Here is a 13,723-nt window from a genome sequence, read left to right on the forward strand (position 1 = left end):
CCAATTCCATTAATTTTATATTTTTCTCAGTTGTTTTCTTTTTCTTGATGCAGACCAATAATTTGGCCCTTCTGAAACAGAGTAACATCTTTTCCATGATGATGGGATCATTCTTCCATGGTTGTATAAGAAATGAGAAGTTAGTCCAAACAGCAGTTAGGGTTAAAATAATTGTTACCAGCTTAAACATATTAATCATTGGAGTAATTATCCAGTCAAAGGCTTTTAAGTATTTGCTTGTTTAATCCACATGGCCACTTTTTTGGTCAGAGAGTTTATCCAGCTTATTGATCAACACACTCTAATAAACAGACTGGATTTGTTGGTTATTACACACTATACAACACACACTAGGAGCTGACTCTGGATAAATCACTTGTTAGAGTGCTTTCACACTTGGTCCCTTTGGCCCACAAAATGAACTCATGGCAATTAATTAGACGCCAGACGCCATTAAAAAATCACACAACCTATACCTCATGCATTGGGAACACAAATTTCAGGTTTGCTTTGCTTTTTGCCTTTGTATGTTAGCCATCTAGGCTTGTTGTAGACCAGGGCTGTTCAAAATCAATCTTGAAGGGACAATGTACAGCTTGGTTTGTAATTCACCAACACTTAAACATACCCAGATTAGTTTAATCAGCTGTGTTTGAGCAGAAGAATGACCAAACTGTGGGCCAGCGGCCAAACTGTGCTGGACACTGGCCCTCCATGCTAATCAAATGTTTTTGCCCTGGGATGCTTTCAAAAACAAACGGACATAACCATGATCTATAGCAGGGGTTTCAACCTGGATCCAGAAATGGCCATGTGGGTGCAGGCTTCATTCCAACCAAGCAGAAGCTACACCTGATCGTCTATTAAGAGCCAAGAACAACTAATTAAATGGCATGGCTTCTGCTTGATTGGAATGAAAGCCTGAACGCACATGGCCCCGACACACACACACACACAAGAATACATTTTTTGTTGGTCCATTTTTTGGTCCTGTTCAAAACTAAATTTGGTTCTATGGTGATTTCTGGATCCAGTTTGACACCCCTGACCTACTGTATAGTGTGGACAGAAACAGGTCTGAGAAAACCTTAGAACTGAAGTGGACCAAAAAGAGAACTGAACTGGAGAATGAACTCACAATATAAACACACACACACAAACACAAAAAGAGAGTACATTTTCTGTCAGTCCACCTTTTGGTCCACTTTAAGAAGACTGAGTTTTGGTTCCATTGCTCTTTCTGGATCCTATTTGACACTCCTAATAGTGTGAACAGAAACTGGCCTGAGGCAACTTTAGAGCTGAGGTGGACCAGAAAGATAAGTGAACTTATAAAGAAATGTGAACACACACACACACACACACACACACACACACACACAAAAGAGTACATTTTCTGTGTGTCCACTTTTTGGTCCACTGAAAAAAAAAATTCTTTTGGTCCACTTCAAAAGGACTGAGTTTGGTTGTGTGGCTGTTTCTGGATCCAGTTTGAAATCCTGATTTATAGTGTGAACAGAAACTGGCCTGTGGAAACATCGGAGCTGAAGTGGACCAGGAAGAGAAGTGAACTTGTGAACAAATGTGAACACACACACACATATACACAAAAGTGTGAATTTTCTGTCTGGAGTTTTACTTCATTTAACACCCTGAGAGGCAGCTGTAGAGCTTGGCAGCCTTATTCAGAAGGACGATACCGGGTGTGTGTTTAAGACCCTGCGGAGACTACCTAAACCCCGCGGGCGCGTTTCCCTTAAGCTACTCCACGGAGTGTCGCTAGTTATTTGAGGGAGGCGCTATAAGCCCTACCTCCACTTTACCCAAAAAAAAAAAAAAAAAACCCATCAAGGGGGGCAGAGGGAACTAACGGCACGGTCTTCTTGAAAGCATCAAAATTTGCGCAAAACACACTTGGCTGTCGGTCGGAGTAGAGAGCAGCGCCGCGTTCAGCTAAACGGTCGATGCGATGCGAGGCTGAACATCACAAACACACACACACACGCACACACATATACACACGCACAGAGGGGAACGGAGGAATCCTCGAGCTCCTCGACTCTCTCTCTTTTGGAGTATATGTGGAGGTCAAAGCGCGCACTTCTATGAGAATCCCTCCCGCTCTGCGGCAACACCAAGTTCGGCTGTTTTCCTGAGCGGAGTCAACATGGTCGCGCTGGACGGCGCTGTGCGGCGCTGGGGCTCGCTGTGCCTCCTCGCGCTCTGCTTCGGCTTCGCGTGTCCGCGAGCTCGCGTCTACACCAACCACTGGGCGGTTCGCATCGCCGGTGGGAGCGAGGCGGCGGATCAGATAGCGAGCCGATACGGTTACAGCAACCTGGGCCAGGTAAGGACGGATTCCCTTCCCATTAACGTCAGTGCGTTTCGTGAAATCAAACCGGTGATTGTTTACACCTTTTTGTTTGATTGTTTCCTTTCCGAGTTGCTACTTTTTTTAATTGAAGTTCTTTTGATGTGAACGATGCGTTCCTTTAAAAAAAAAAATCCTCGACGCTTCTGCTCCTCTTTCCAAAAGTTTCTCGTAGTTTCACACATTTCTGGACCACATCCATCCCTCTCTCTGTCTCTACAGTCTCTCCCTCTCTCTCTCTGTCTCTTTGTGCTTTTTTCCCTCTTACTCTTACTCTCACTCTAAAGCAATCCAATCTGCATGTTTTTTTTTTTTTTTTTTTAAATGCAACCCGTCCCCATAAACCCCCTTTTTCTCACCTCACACAGACCAAACGCTTCCACTCTATTGATCTCTGGACCAACAGGTGCTCCCCAAGCGCTCCACTCACTTAAAAAGGTCATTAAAAACTCATGAACTCAAGTCCAGCAATGCAATGTTAAAGCAAATGTAAGATGTCATTTGACATCTAAAGTTTATTGTATTTTTTTTTTTTTTTTACTTAAAAAAGAACTTGGACATTAAACTTGAATAGGTCCTGCCTGAAAAACAAGCACAAAAAAAAAATCCTAATCTGAATGAAATTTGCAAGCCACATGTGCATATCACTGCCAAGCTACAATGTTTCAGTGTGATGTAATGTGGAAATGGGGGTCGCTGAGGTACTGTAAGCCAAATCTAAGTCATTGTGATATTGATCTCAGCTATCTGAGGGAAAAAAAAGCCCTGATTTTTCTGGTGGTTAATTTTTTTCCCTTCTCTTCTTTAATTCGATACACAGTTAATAAAGAGAAACTAATGTAAGCACTTTGGCTTAATGGTTAGCACTGATACCTCGCACCTCCAGGGTCGTGGTTCAATTCCAGCCTCGGGGAAGTTAGCATGGTGGGTTTTTGCCGGTACTCCAGTTTCCTCCCACTGTCCAAAGACATGCAGAATAGGCTAATTGGTGTTTGAATGACAATCAGGTGTCGAGCTGGCGACTCGACACCTTAAGTAACTGCCATAGAAACAATGGATATATCTTCAGGGTGGGGAGTATCTGTCGCCGGATGGCACGTGGATAGAAAAAAAAAAAAGTGTAAGCATAATGGTAATTTTAGAACAATGTCCCTTTGTTGCCTTCTAGTTGTCTGACCATATTTTGCATCACAAGTTAATGAGTTAATGGATTGTCTTTGGTTTATGTTTGTATGTTTTGATCTTTTTGAAAATGATTCCTCATTGTCCCAGAACCACTCTTTTCGGAATTTGAGCCAGATGATTTTTGACTTTGTATTTCCTGAATTTATATAACCGTGCCATGACGAAAAAAAATCTATAGATGAAATAACTTGGCCATTCGGTAAATTCAGCTCGTCGGCTGACTTCATTTTTCTGCTGCCTAACGTTGCTGAGCCTAAACCTGACCCCAGATCATAACGCTGCCTCTGCCTCCAGAGGTTTGTACAGTAACCCCTAAAAACGTCGCTTTATGCGCTTCCCTTCTTAACCGTGACGTAGCCATCAATCTGAACTCATCAGACTTTATGACTTTTATTAGCTTGACCAAAGACCACCTTTTAGGCTCCCTTGGAAAGTGAAACCTTTTGTTTTTACTAGCCTGACTAGTTAAATTGGTTTTCTCATAGCCACACAGCTGTTTAGTCCCAGTCCTGCAAGTTTCTGTCACATTGTACATGTTGAAATGCTCTTACTTTCACTATTAAAAAGATTATGATATTGATCTTAGCTATCTCAGGAAAGAGCCCTGACTTTACCGGTGTTTATGGATCAGCACAGTTTGGTGATTCTTCTGCTTAAACACAACCGATTCAACTAATCGCCTAATTACTATGTGTGTTTAATAGTGATGGGAATCGTCAGGGGCCACCCAATACGATGTTATCACGATACTCGGATTCTGATTCGATCTGTATTGCAATTTTATAAACAACCCAGTTCGTGATTACTGTTTAAAAAAAAAGATTTTGTTACAATTCTAAACAAACTTCCCTACAAAAGGCTGTGCTGTGGGAATACATGAGTGTCCCACCTACAGGATTCTGGAGGAAAGGCAACATTTTTACCACCTTGAATGCATGCATTTCTGAATTAAAATTTTATTTTAAAAACAAATTGATGATACATGAATTGCCATGCAAAAGAATCACGATTCACTGAATCGATTACACCCCTGTCTCCCCATCTCTAGCATTTAGATGTTGGTGAATTACAAACTGTACTCCAGGACTGGAGTTAAAGAACACTTCTCTCTAGCAAAATAGTCCACGGGGCAAAGTACAAGGCGGTAAAGACTGTGACGCATAACTTTGGCTGAAGTCTAAGACATTCCTTATGTACACTAGACATAGTTTTACAGAAGAAGCGCTGAAGACTCATGCTTTTTTTCTCTGTTAGGTTCCTCTTAGTGAGATTGGACATTAACATGAGCTATGAAATGAGCAATGGATATTTAGATGTTTAAGTTACAAGGTTGACACTTGATTGTTCTCCCTAAAGGCAAATGCTGCAGTGAAAATAGTAGACATGATGTATGTTCATTAAAGATGACAAGATGGAATCTTTTTTCCCTCAGGTTTTAACACTAGGGACGGGAATCATCAGAGATCACCCGATTGTGTATTGCAAATTTGATTCTTATAAAACTCCTGCTAAATTTGTTTTCTTATAAAACAAATTGAGCAAATATTTTGCTCATCCCACACAGCAGAAACTGAATCGAAAGTGAATTTTTAAAAGACGCCATTGCAATACAAGATTTGCAATATAAAAACTATTCTCAATTTAACACATATACATGTTCTATAATTTCATAATTTCACTGTAGTGCCAACTTCCTGTGAGTGCAATTATAAAATTAAGTGTGAATGAATGATTAAGACTTTTGTAGGAACTTGCTGTAGGCCTCCAGTGCTGGAGGCATAACGACTATTGCACTTGGGACTAGAAATAACAGGGTGGTGGTTACTGGGTCCCACTTCTGTTAGTCATCATCAAAGCAAGTCTTAGAAGTGTGGTGTAAGCGCATCTTCCCATGTCTTTAAAAGGGTATTTCTGCAGTGTTAGTTTTAATTATTTCTGTTTATTTTTGGTGTGTGTGTGCGCGTATCACAAATTTTCCTTATGAGACTTTTGTATGTGCTGAGACACACTCACTCGTGTCTTATACCCTACCCCCTTTACAAAGCTACTGTGGGACGTTTAAGGGCCCCATCTCGTGTCCTAAAGGGTTGTTCCTCAATTTTGAAATGCTCTTGTGTGTGTGTGTGAATGAATTTAACCGTTTGTGAGAACCAGATGTCCTTACAGTGACAGGACGCTGTCCACAGTCCTAATAAAAAGGCTGTGATTTAACATTAAGCACTAAAAGCCAAAACATCTTAAATTCCATTTAGTTACTTGCTTTAAGGTAATGGTAACATTTAAGTACTGTATAGGCATCACTTTACTTTAATGCAGAATTAAAGATAAAGATCCTCTCAAAAAAATGCTAGCTATGCATGTAACTGTCAACAAAAAATAACCATCCTGTGCGGAAGTCTCTGTTTATAGAACAGACTTCCATATGTCATGGGCTGTTGATGGATGGACAGGTGATCCGCTTCTGCTACATGGGCTTATAGGCACTCCAGTAGAAGAAGGGAAGCCATGTTGATGTTTTGGAGAAGTCTTCTTCCCATTCAGAAAGAATGCAAATATTATTAGCCCAGGTGTGTGTGGCGAGTTGTGGGACAGCGCATCCTGACCTAGTGGACTGTCCAGCTCTGCCAGAGAATGGCACAATGAGTCGAGTTGACCTCGGCATGATTAGAATAACATTGTGGTTTAACTGTTGGTCCATCGTCAGATTAGATGTGTCCTCCAAGTCTGTTTCAGACACGGTGTGCTGGTTGTTCATGGACAAGAATTGAGTTCTCTAGTGAGATCTAAGCCTTTAACTTCATGATTAATAATTTCAGTTTGCGTGTATTTTTCTGCTTATCAAACAATAATTTTAGCCATAGACATTTACAGCAAGTTTTTTGTTTGTTTTTTTCTAGAAAATGGCAATTGCATTTGTATCCTCCAGCGAGTTGCCATGTGTCTGTGCCATCATTATCGCTGCCCGCTGAAGCGGTGGCCACGTAGCCGATATGTGGCTTTGGCACCAAGTTAGCTAGTACTGTATAAAGAAGTTACAATCCTGCTAGTCGTTAAATGCTAATGGATGTGAATCACTGAGCGGCCTGGCAAAAGATAGCGGTTTAAGTAAGCAGCCATGTTAATGAAGGAGGTTGGCTGTAAACAGCGCCTCAACTTGCTGGCGTAGTCTCAGGTCTTCTAGTCAACTAGACAACAAGGCATGGGAAAGAGGGGTCATGGCAGCGCAGTAATCCGGGAGGCCCCGTTCAGCAGAGATATGAGGAAATGGAGGGAGACCCAACTCTGGCCCCTATATGTATTAATGGAGTCCAGCAGAGGCTTCCTATGGATAAGAAGAACCATTCAACCATGTCCACGGCACATCTTCACAGCCATTGCAGGCGACAATAGACAATAGGGAAAAAAACCTCATACTTTAAGGAAAGACTCATAGAAACCAAGATAAGAGGGAATGAGCTTTGAACTGTTCTGTTGCTCGGTTGGTAAATTCAAGCTTGTAGCTTGTTCAAACCATTGCATTGAATGTCTGTGGGTCTTGAAGGTACACTTGAGGGCCAACATGTTGGTGGGACATAAAAAGAGAAAGAGGAAAGGCAGGTGTATTATCGGGCCATTTGGACAAATATGGACTCATTTTCCTCCCCAGTGTGAAGTCTTCTCTCCCCTGAATACCCCTTGCCCTAGTCAATCAATGCTTAGAAATTAGCTGATCAAATGGATCAGGTTCGCAGGCAGCTAATAAAGATCGAAACTCTGCAGGGATCTCCAAGACTAAAGTTTAATGTAAAAATAGGAAACTGGGGAACTGGAGTAAAAATTCTTGTCGTGGCTTGTTGTGATCGAGTGCATTTAGATCCGAATGGCTAAAATTTATAAAGCCGCAGTCGCGTTCCAAAAGATCTTAACGGCAGGCTTCTTATCTTATGTTGTTGTTCCTATAGATCGGCGACCTGAAGGACTATTACCATTTCTTCCACAGCCGGACGATAAAAAGGTCGACGCTCTCCAGCCGTGGCACACACAGCTTTATCTCCATGGAACCAAAGGTCAGGCTGTCACCATGGTGACAACACACCTGGGCGTACTGTGATCTACAAGAATTCTTGTCATATACGCACGAAAAAAAAAAGTGTAGTTATGTGATCATCCTCAGTAATCTTCTGCTAAAAACCTGGAACCAGATATTGTCTCTAAGAACAGAATCTGAACTGTAAAAATAATTAACACCTGGTATGAATTTGCTGTCTCCTAGGTGGAATGGATTGAGCAGCAGGTGGTTAAAAGGAGGGTAAAACGAGATTATAAACCCTTGTACCAGGCGTTAGTGAAGACCAGCGCACCCCAGGCTGACTCCATCTACTTCAACGATGCAAAATGGAGTAGCATGTGGTACATAGTGAGTATAACAATCCACGGGCCAAATACAGCTAGAGAGCATTTCACTACAGTATGCGACGGACACGTTGTGGATAAAGGTAGCTGCACCGATCCCGCTGTTTTTCATTAGTCGTTACAGTGTGACATCGGCGCTCTGGGCATCTGTGTATTGCTTTGAAGGATGCCAAGATTATTGTTGTTGTTTTTCTTTCTCAGATAATGATCTTAAAATAAAAATGATCAATTTAACTGAGGTATTTACGCTTTCTCTCTGCAAATAAAAACCTAATCCAAAGTTTTTGTTAGTTCCCAGTCCAAAAACATGGTCCATGCCACCCAGATTACTGAGGCATTTTTGGAAACTCGTCCATCACCTACTGTACAAAAAAAAGGACTATATAATTACAATCGTAAGATAAACAGTGACAAATACTTAGTGACCATCCCTACTAACTAAAGACACATTTGACATTGGATTTAGGAAACCTGATGTTTTTCACGACCGGTGTTCAAGTCAAACCGGGACTTTGTATTGTGCAGAATAACAAAGTGCAGAATATAATGCGCTTATCCAGTGGGTTCACTAACGCTTGGATATTATCACACTAGAACGTTTTCTCAGTACTCCAGAGCCATGATCGGCTTCACGTCTGAGCCACTGGCCTCACGAGAACTTATTTAATGGTCCGAATATGTGGAAATCACTTGGAGCGAGGTCAGGACTGCACGGGGGATGTGGCAATAACTCTCAGCTGAGTTCCTGTAATGTACAAGGGGTCTTTGTGAATGATTGTGTGTACAGTTCACACGGACAGATGAACCTTTTTCGCAACTCCGCGACCGTTTTTTTTTTTTTTTTTTTTTTTGGATCGTTGTTCACGTATATATGGTCTTATTCAAAACAGTTACATCGTCCAAATGCTTATTCTGCCTTATTCAATCAAGTCCTGGTTTGACTTGATGGCCCTTTGTGTATTCCATCACATTACCATCCTGTGGAGTATGAACACATGGATGCATTAATATTTCTACACTATTTTCACATCACAGCTGTAAGGGCTGGGCGTATTACTGTACACAACAACCCTCTGACCTTCTGCTCTTTGATCACAGAAAGGTGGAGGATGTACTTTGGCACGTTGCCCTGGTGGCTCTTGAGCCTGTTGTGTCATTTTTACATATTGAATTCATTTGTATCAGCGTTTTAGTTATTAACTGAAAATAAATAAATAAATAAATGCTTTATGACTATTGGAAACGTTCTGTTGCAGTCATCAAGTTGTTGAGCGTCGTGTTGAGTTTATTGGTTGCGTATGTGCCTCATCAGGACACCGAACAATAACCCAATAGCAGTTTTCTGTCAATGGTTAATGCAAATCAGATAACGTAAATACTTTGACCTGGACACCACTAATCAGGATTCCTAGGAGTTGTACTTTGAGAGCAAATAAACTTGACTTCTAAACAAAGGCCAAAAGAATGTGTTCATCAGCTTTTTTTTTTTTTTAGGTTACTTTTACTAGAGTAATGTAAGCATTTCCTTAAACTGAGCATGAATCATGTTCCCTTATCCGCACTAGTTTCTTATTTTTTTTTTTTTCTATCCTTACAGCTCTCGTAGCCCTTTTCTAAAATAAATAAATAATAATGAAGTCTGTACCTTACCTCAATATAACCAGCTGATTTTTCTGTTTTGGCGTCGGCAGCACTGTAACGACAACAATCAGAACTGTCAGTCGGACATGAACATCGTCGGCGCCTGGAAAAGGGGATATACAGGAAAAGACGTAGTCGTCACGATTTTAGACGATGGCATCGAGCGAAACCACCCGGATCTCGTACAGAACTATGTGAGTGGTCCAGTTCCGGGTTGCGCTACACTATACAATTATTGTCTTTCTTTAAACAATATGATTTTTATATAATTAATATTTTTTTCCTAAAAGTGATCGGATCAGATTAAGCACATAAAACTTGCTCCAGTTTCCATTCCAGTTGTCTTTTGTCTTTGTCTCATTTTAAAGTACAGTAAGCCTTAGTCTCTCTCTCTCTCTCTCTCTCTCTCTCTCTCTCTCTGGTCTGCATGTACAGGATAACCAGGCCAGTTATGATGTAAATGGAAATGACTTGGACCCCATGCCCAGATACGATGCCAGCAATGAGAACAAGTAAGCGTGCAGCACTGGGGGAATGGAAATGCGTTCCACGCTACCCGAGCGTTTTTACCTGTGGGAAGGTTGTGTTTTCAGAGCATGTCTGTGTCTGTTGTGTGTATTTGTGTACAAAAGTGAGAAGGTTGTTTAGTTGTGATTTGTGTATTTTGTGTGTGGTAATGAAAACGATGCTCCTCCTCCCTCTCTCTCTCTCTTTCTCTTTTTCTTTCTCTTTCTCTGTGTGTGTGTGAGTTTGTGTGTTAGTCTGTGGCTTCCACGCTGCCAGCATGTGTGAGCCGGTGCCAGATGGCATCGCAGCATTTTTTTGGAAGGTTGGGCCAAAAAGCTTGGCCTAGGTTTACTCCTCAGCACTAGCGCTGTTCTGTTGGAGTTTGAAATACACATACGGGTCTTAAACTCCTTGCCTGATTTTTAGTCCTCTTTGTGTCTCGACTTGTGTACGCAGCAAAACGTAGAGCTGCGTCAGCTGGGCTTTTATTTCTCATTTACTTCAAAGACATAACATCGCTTCCCGGACCACGGCTTTGTAAAGATCGTTCACGCTCCTATGACTCTCTCAATGTACCTTTGACTAGACAGATCCGTCTTTTTCTTATCTCTCGAACTGTTAGAAGCGGCAATGCGACTATTCTTAAGTAATTCTATTGCCCGAGGAGACTTTGCAAGAGAATATGGAACCTGAACCTCTTCATCTGAGGAAGTGTGCGGTTAGAGGGAGCTTTTTCATGGCGTGTATAGGCACGTCCTATAGAATATAGTCTGCTTGAGAGTGTGCCTTTGTGCCGGATGTCTGCCGGCTTTTAAAGAATAGTTTATTCAAAACTGCTAATAAGGTGCTCACTGAATCCTATAAATGTTAAACTGGCTAATTTCCATTCCATTTTTTTTTTTTTTTTGCTATTTAATTTAACTCTTGAACCTGATCCATGATATTGTAATAAGTCTTGCCGTGACACGTTCGCTTTGGTTTCATTCATTTTCTTTAATAATATACCGGAAATATGATTCATAGATTATATAATTCATCGCCAGAGATGATGAAGTGAAGCGATTTTCAGCTGCTTAGAAATATATACGTTACAAAGGCACGTTTGTCACTTAAGGCAACTTTTAAAATATTCCGTTTAATCCATACAGTTAAAGATGGGATTCTGACACCTCATGGGCTTCATCCACAACTGTTTCATGTGTGTATTATGTTGTGCCAGCCATAACATTAAAACCACTGACGGGTGAAGTCAATAACATTAATTATCTCTTTACGACGGCACCTTCCAGTGGGAGGGACAGATTCAGCAGCAAGCGAGGAGTCGGCTCTCATAGTCGGCACTGCGTGTTGGAAGCATGAAAAAGCGTGCAACTTTGACAAAGTGTGACGCTTGATGTCTGGGTTAGAGCATCTCCATACATGTGAGGGTCTCCTGATCTTCACTGATTAGTAGAGATGAGGTTGAAAAATCGTTTCAATTAGGAATCCCTATCGTTTTGTTTAGATTCACTAAAAGATTTTTTTTGTTTTTTTCGATTTTTAAAAATATATATTTTCACACTTCTAATAGAGATGAACCGTTTGAATGATCAAAGACCAGTGTGATTAGCTGACCAGGTTTAGATATAAACGATTCTGTACCGAGTGCACAAGCTTCCAAATGGAGCAACAGAAAGAAACGCACTTTTAAAAGATTTAAAATCGAATTGAATCAGCACCTAGGTGGTGACGTGATTCCCAGCATTACTGGTTAGTCCCTACCAAAAGTGTGGTCCAAGGAAGGACTAATAGTGGTGAACCAAGAACGGGGTCATGGCCGCGTTACCAAATGTCATTGAAAATGTCACGAGAATAGTAGCTCTACTGTGGACCGATTCCACAGTAGAGCTACTATTGCGCAAATTGGTTGGCTGTGACAGGAAGGTGTGAGAACACGCACTGATGGGTCAGAGCGCCCATGTTGACTCACGAACTGAACCGTGAAGCAGTTGTTCGAGAGACGTGGCAGAAAGTTCAAAGTGTTGACCTCTAAATTCTCGAGATCTCGCATCGATTGATTGTGCATCTGTGGGATGAGCTAGACAAACCACTTCGATCCATGGAGGCATTTTAGCGAAACATAGATATTACTTAAAGGATCTGCTGTTGTCTTGATGTCTTGGTGCCAGGTGACACAGCACACCTTTAGAAACCACCAACCTCTTAGGCAGGTGGTTTTACTGTTTCAATACATAATGTGTAATAAAAATATAGCTGAAAAATGATAACTTTTGTATTTTGTACACAAAACCTAAGCATGAATTTAAAGAGGGGTTTGTGTGTGGGTAAGTTTTAATTTAGAAGTTGAATATAATCGCAAGGTGTGTAAGGATGAAAATATGGTTGACCATCGTACACTTTTACAGTGTTGTTTAATGTTAGGGTAATGTGTGCTAAGTAGCTGTACTGATATAGCTGTAATAATAGAGACGAGACGCAGGTCTTTGTCTGAGAAATGTGTTTTGGTGGCTGTGTGTTTATGTGAAATAAAGGTAATGTCCAGGTTGTTCTGCGTAGGCTGAGCAGAATGACATAAAGTAAGTGTGTGTGTGTCTGGTTTTCTCATTGACTTGTATTCCTTTGGCAGATGTGAGCGTACACAGAGTCCAGTACTGCAGCACAGAATAAAACGCATATGAGGGAAAAGACTTTTGGATTCTGTCCCTTCCCTTAGTTTTGGTACTGATTAGACAAAAAGGCAGTCTTTAGGAATGATAACAGATCTTTGTGCACCATGATCTCATGGTTGCTGTTGTGAATGCACGCCTACTTGGCCAGAGGTCTAATAACATTGTAGATTATTTTTTTTTATATATATATATTTAATTAGGATATATTTTTAATAATCATCCTTTTAAATGGCTCTGATTTGAGACGCTGGTTACCATGGCAGCCGGAGTTTTTCTGAGCAGCTGTTCTCTGCTGGAGGTTCCTCAACGGAATGCACTCTCTTTCTGACCTTGACTTCATTAGATTTATTTATTTATTTTTTTCGTCGAGAGTTGTCGTGTTCAGTGTTTGTGGGCTTGAGGTTGGGTCAGCTTCGCCGCTAAGAGCATCTATATGTGTCATCTGCATACGGATTCTAGGGAATGTTTTCCCCCAATAGCTCAAATATTTAGCCGATGTGTTTGTGCCGACTTGGCTCGAAATGAGCATGTTTAGTTTCAGCACAGCTGTTGCCTCACTAACCCTGTAGCCTCTCTCTCTCTCTCTCCTCTCTCAATCAGAATATGTTGTGTTGTGGCTGGTAGTATGCATATGATGTGTTACTTCTGGCCTTTTATTATACCCTCGTGTCCTCCTCAGGCACGGGACGCGGTGCGCTGGAGAAGTGGCAGCCTCTGCCAACAACTCTCACTGCACTGTGGGCATTGCCTACAACGCCAAGATTGGGGGTGAGTGCTCTACATTGCTTTGACCCATTTTTCTGCCATCGCTGTGGCTTGAACTATTGTGCGTGTGTGTCACTTGTGTGGCCTTGCGTAGTCTTAGTCCTACCTATTTTCACACCCAGTCTCTCCCATTATGTACCACCACCAAACTGTACCATTTAAAAAAAAATAATAATAATTTTAAGTGCATGTT

The 13,723-nt window shown here is 41.3% G+C and overlaps 1 protein-coding gene across 3 annotated transcripts in view; it reads left to right on the plus strand.

Moving 5' to 3' along the window:
• The first annotated feature begins 1,832 nt into the window (after positions 1 to 1,832).
• pcsk5b (proprotein convertase subtilisin/kexin type 5b) overlaps positions 1,833 to 13,723 on the plus strand; it is a 53,627-nt gene continuing 41,736 nt past the window's right edge. Inside the window, exons 1-6 of one of the 3 annotated variants that reach the window (XM_053504645.1) lie at positions 1,833 to 2,347; positions 7,498 to 7,602; positions 7,809 to 7,952; positions 9,640 to 9,783; positions 10,025 to 10,101; positions 13,445 to 13,533. In XM_053504645.1, coding sequence (XP_053360620.1) covers positions 2,168 to 2,347; positions 7,498 to 7,602; positions 7,809 to 7,952; positions 9,640 to 9,783; positions 10,025 to 10,101; positions 13,445 to 13,533 — 739 coding nt within the window. In that variant the 5' untranslated portion in view covers positions 1,833 to 2,167. The remainder of the gene's footprint in view (positions 2,348 to 7,497; positions 7,603 to 7,808; positions 7,953 to 9,639; positions 9,784 to 10,024; positions 10,102 to 13,444; positions 13,534 to 13,723) is intronic. The other 2 variants (XM_053504644.1, XM_053504643.1) reach the window with 2 other exon arrangements.

The sequence above is a fragment of the Clarias gariepinus genome, chromosome 9 (genome assembly GCF_024256425.1).
Source record: "Clarias gariepinus isolate MV-2021 ecotype Netherlands chromosome 9, CGAR_prim_01v2, whole genome shotgun sequence".
Classification (NCBI taxonomy): Eukaryota; Metazoa; Chordata; class Actinopteri; order Siluriformes; family Clariidae; genus Clarias; species Clarias gariepinus.